The 4,426-nt window shown below is 52.3% G+C and overlaps 1 protein-coding gene across 1 annotated transcript; it reads right to left on the bottom strand.

Annotated features, from left to right (window-relative positions):
- Positions 1 to 520: 520 nt before the first annotated feature.
- On the bottom strand, positions 521 to 3,192 carry GRIFIN (galectin-related inter-fiber protein). Its single transcript, XM_055709918.1, has 4 exons — positions 3,181 to 3,192; positions 1,407 to 1,486; positions 1,150 to 1,312; positions 521 to 685 (listed from the first exon to the last, which is right to left on the bottom strand). The coding sequence occupies exons 1-4, from the start codon at positions 3,190 to 3,192 to the stop codon at positions 521 to 523; spliced, it is 420 nt and encodes a 139-aa protein (XP_055565893.1).
- Positions 3,193 to 4,426: the final 1,234 nt, after the last annotated feature.

The raw sequence follows: 4,426 nt of genomic DNA, 5'->3' as shown, positions 1-4,426 counted from the left end.
ACATATCAGCAGGGATTTCCTTGTTTGATTTTATTGGCAATCGTGGTAGCACTTTTACCCAGCTCCTGGAAAGAATCGTCCCTTTCCATCCCTAACATGCATGTCCATTAAATCCTGTGCCACATGGCCAGCTGAGGACTGGGGTTAATTCACCCCATACTCTTGGGCAAACACAGTTTTTAAGGTAACGTTCAGGTGTCCAGACGACGCAGGGCAGACTTCTACGTGCTGCAGCAGTCTCTCAGGCTGTCCAACGACAATGATAAGAACTACAGAGGCCATCATCCACCCAAAGGTGTAGGGGCAGAAGATCTTTGATGATCTGGGATACAGTTAGGAACATGGCTGGGTGCTCGATGGTGTGCAGTGGGAATGGCCATCACTTCCACTATCAACACAGGCGCAGCTAGCTCCCTTGCCAGTGATGGCACATGTTGAGTGGAGAAGGGGAGGAGATGGTCCCTGGCTACATCAGGAGCTCAAGGGGGTATGGTCTGTGAGACTGCTCCAACTCCAAACTCTAGTAGAGGCCTCGTTTGGTGATTTCCACTGAAGAAATCTCAATATCATTGAGAATCTGCAGCTTGGTGATGGATGAAAGCTGCTTCTGTCGATGCTTGTACTGCAAGATTTTGTTTTCATCGATGAAAATGTGGAAATAGTCCTGGTCAGAGTAGATTTCAACCTGAAAGAGAAACTGTGTTATGGTCACCATGTGGTCACACATCCTTACCAGACCTTGCTGCCATCCTGTCAGTGAGTGCCCAGATCTTGGCACATGGACCTACAACCCACTTTAAATCCTGCCAGAGCTGACAAGCGCACTGCTCGCCCCCATTTTGGGCAAAAGGAGGGAAAAATTGAGCTCTTCATATAGCAGAAACTGGTGATAATGTAAAGCCTAAACTGTAAACAAACGCAGCATCCACAAATTATTGCTGGAGCTCTGCATGTCTGTGTCAGAGTTGGGTGTAAATCAGCAGCAAATCAGGATACAACAGAAGTGCTAACAAGGAGACAGAGCCAGAGGGGATGTTGCTGAGTATGGTGCTCGTGGAAAAGCAGGGCTAGATCCATGAGGAAGACCCCAATATCGGCAGGGTCACTCCTGGCCCACCCAAGGACACCTGTGGGGTGACACAGGGTTACCTGGAATGGCTCCTTTGCTTCGAAGGGGAAGGTGCTATTAACCTCTTCCTTCCCCCAGTGGTTGGCAAGGAAGGAGTTGCAGATGATTCTGGAGCTGGAGAAACGAGGGTTAAAGTGGAGAGCAATTTGGTCTCCAGGATCACAGAGCAAATTAATTTCAAACCTAAGACAATGAGACAAAGAATTGGTAGAGAGCCGTGGAGCGACGCTGTTGGCTCTCACAAGCCAGGAGAGCTGTGAGCAGAGTGTGTCCTTACATGCTTGTACTGGAACTGGTCTCGCCCTTGACCACGACGCTCCAGCCAGGACACATCCCCTCTGGGTACAGGGCCTCAAACTGCCAACGAGGAGGTGATGGTGAAACATGGCAAGATGGGAGAGGTGCACAGCCCTGTTCATTCCTTACACTTCTCCATCTTTCTCACTCTGTCCTTCCCCCACTCCTTTCCCACGCAGGCACACTCTCTGCCCCTGCCTTTTTCTCACTCCTAAATAAGTTCAAGGTCTCTAAATTGATAAAAAATGAAATTGTGACAATATCCAGTTGGTGAGGTGGGGTTTGCTGCCCCCAGGGTCTTTTATAAGAGCTGGGGGGGATCAGATAGCAAAAATTAAAGAAGAACCTGAGTGCCTTCATTGTCAGCAGGACACAAAGCCACCCTGCTCCTCTCCCCACCTGGGCAATACAAAATCTGAAGCAGAAACTTTGTGTTGCTTTGAAGCAGGGTGTGAAAGACAAGGGCAGATCAAAGAATGTGCATAATATGGCACCCAGCCCATCCTCACCCAGTGCGGCATGGGTGACTTCTCATGAGCTTCTGCCTGATCCCTCGTTCCACCCTTCCACCCGCTCCCCCCTCTCCAAGGTTAAACTTGCATAAAATGAGCTGGAAAATGTTCCTTTTTGAATAATTCATAGTTTTATTAAATAACTCATTTTAATAGGAAGTGCTTGCCATTTTACACACACCCCCCCCCTTTTTTTAGCACTCTAATGATCTTGCGTTTCTGAACATCCCCCTCTCCCAAACTTACTGCTCACGCTGGGAAAAATCTCTCCAGCCTTAGCATCTCCACTGCCAGCTGCATGCCTGCCTCTCCCTCCCTACAGATCAGGACTTTCACTCCCCTGTTTATTTCTTTGCCATGATTTCCTATTTTTCCAATGCATTTTTGGGTTGTGTGCATTTTTGGGCCAGAGCTGAGACATGACGATGGCCAGCCTCATGCCCTCATGCCTGGCTACTTTTGGAGGGCAGCTTTGGGAACCCACGCAGGGTCATTTGAAGGCTCTGACCACATGAGCATTCGCTTCTGTGAAACGCAGAGATCTGATGGAGCTGACTTTCTGGTTTCAAACAGCAAATGGCGGTGGCAGCACCCAGGCTCATCTTGCCTTGACTCTTTGCTTGTCATCATTACAGCCACCCCAGCAACAACACACCATGTACACAGGAAACAGCAGTTCCCTCTGCTGCCGGCTGTCCCGGTGGAGATGGATGGCAAAGCACAGGGCTCCTCTGCTAAAGCATCGCCTGTATTTTGGTCTCAGCTTAAACCCTCTAAGCCACAAGTGCCCATCAGGGCAACATTACCCCAGCCCAGCCCTGGTGTAACCGAGATGAAGGATCTCTCCTATTGCCCTTTATCAAAACTGGGAAGCTCATGGTTTTGCAATAGTCTGGACTGGGCTGAAATAGAGGGGCAGCACTGCAAATAGCATCCCAGGTCTTTCAGGATTTCTACCTTTCTTGCCCTTATCTGTACCGATGTCCTTTATCCCCAACCTGAGCCTGTGCTGTCTCCCCTCAGGCAGGGCAGGCAGTGCCAGAGCCTGGCACAGTGCTTACCTGCAGTGCCGGAGCCTGGCACAGTGCTTACCTGCAGTGCCGGAGCCTGGCACAGTGCTTAACCGTGGTGCCGAAGCCTGGCACAGTGCTTACCCATGGTGCTGGAGCCTGGCACAAGTGCTTACCACAGTGCCGGAGCCTGGAACAGTGCTTGCCCACGGTGCTCACCCACAGCGCTTACCCGCAGTGCCATCCTGCTCGCCTGCCCCCGCGCCGCAGACCCCCCCAGGTGCTGGCAGCGGGGGTCTATATAGAGGCCGCCGGCCAGGAGCCCACGCGCGGGGATTAGCATCAGCAGCGGGCTGCGGGCTCCCTTTCAGAGTGGGCTCAGGCATGGCCGGGAGATGGGGACCAGCAAATCCCGCTGCCCTCCCAGCGGGGTCAGCCTGCTCATGCGTGCGGGGCTAATCCTGCCCCGCTGCTGCCCGGACAAAGGCAGTCCTGAGCTGTGACGTACGGGGTGGACAAGCATTCAGGCTGTGGTACAGGGGGGGCAGGTGTGTTTCATGCCTGAAGGAAGGATGGGGACTCCCAAAGTTGGGGGAGACACCAGGAGCCACATCCACTGCAAGGTCCAGAGAGAAGGGAGGTGGCAGAGGAGAAATGGTGGCTCCCACAGGTGCTGAGCTTCACCCCACCCCAACCACCAGACATTTCTTTTTCTCCCTGTTTTCTTTTTTTGTTCACTCTTTCTGGGTCACAGCCTGGCCCCAAACAAGCTGATGCCAGCTCTGTCACAGCCGCTTTTCCACCTCACGGTGTGCCAGGGCTGGCGGGATGCTGCTGTGCTGAGCTCAGCACACCCCGGCTCCACATTTCCCTTCCCTGCTGGGGACAATACAGGGATTTGGGAGCAGGGCAAGGGAGCCTTTGTCTGATATTTCCTGTCATGGAAAGGCACCAAGAAATGAGCAGCAATGAAATGAATTTCAGCAATGGGGGGTTTCATCCTGACAGTCAGCATGTGCTAACATACAGCTGGGTGAAGCTGAGCCAGGGAAGGGGGGGATGGCTGCACATCCCCCCCCCCCCCCCCCCCCCCTCCCCGCCTTCACAGGGTAAATGCATTAAAAACAGATGCTGGCCCCATCCCTGCATGCATGGGAGGCTGCAGTGCTCCCCAGCTGGTCCTACAGGAATCCATGGCTTTCGCGGTTAAAACCTCCTTGGTTTTAACTCCTATGGGCTGCCGTGCTGATGTTATTTAATATGTTTATTTTATTTCCAGCAGATAAGCAGAATGAGAGCTACTATCCCAGGCTCTGGTGGCCTTGGCAGATGATTAAAAATGCAATCCAACAGACATAGAAGCCAACAGCCTCTCTTGGGGCTGAAAAAGCCAAGTCCCAGGCTGAGACTTGCCTGTTTGGACTCCTACAAAACTGAACCTTGTGAAGCTGAGCTGTGCCATGGTCTCCCTGCTCAGC

The sequence above is a fragment of the Falco cherrug genome, chromosome 4, assembly GCF_023634085.1.
Source record: "Falco cherrug isolate bFalChe1 chromosome 4, bFalChe1.pri, whole genome shotgun sequence".
Taxonomy (NCBI): Eukaryota; Metazoa; Chordata; class Aves; order Falconiformes; family Falconidae; genus Falco; species Falco cherrug.
Note: the sequence above shows the minus strand (reverse complement) of the source record. Positions and strands in the feature narration are given on the sequence as shown.

Bases quoted from the DNA above. Each gene is read 5' to 3' on its own strand.
- GRIFIN (XM_055709918.1), bottom strand. The intron at 1,313-1,406 runs GTAAGGACACAC...TCATTGTCTTAG, and splicing joins ACCAGTTCCAGTACAAGCAT to GTTTGAAATTAATTTGCTCT. The intron at 686-1,149 runs GTAACCCTGTGT...TTTCTCTTTCAG, and splicing joins AAGCAAAGGAGCCATTCCAG to GTTGAAATCTACTCTGACCA.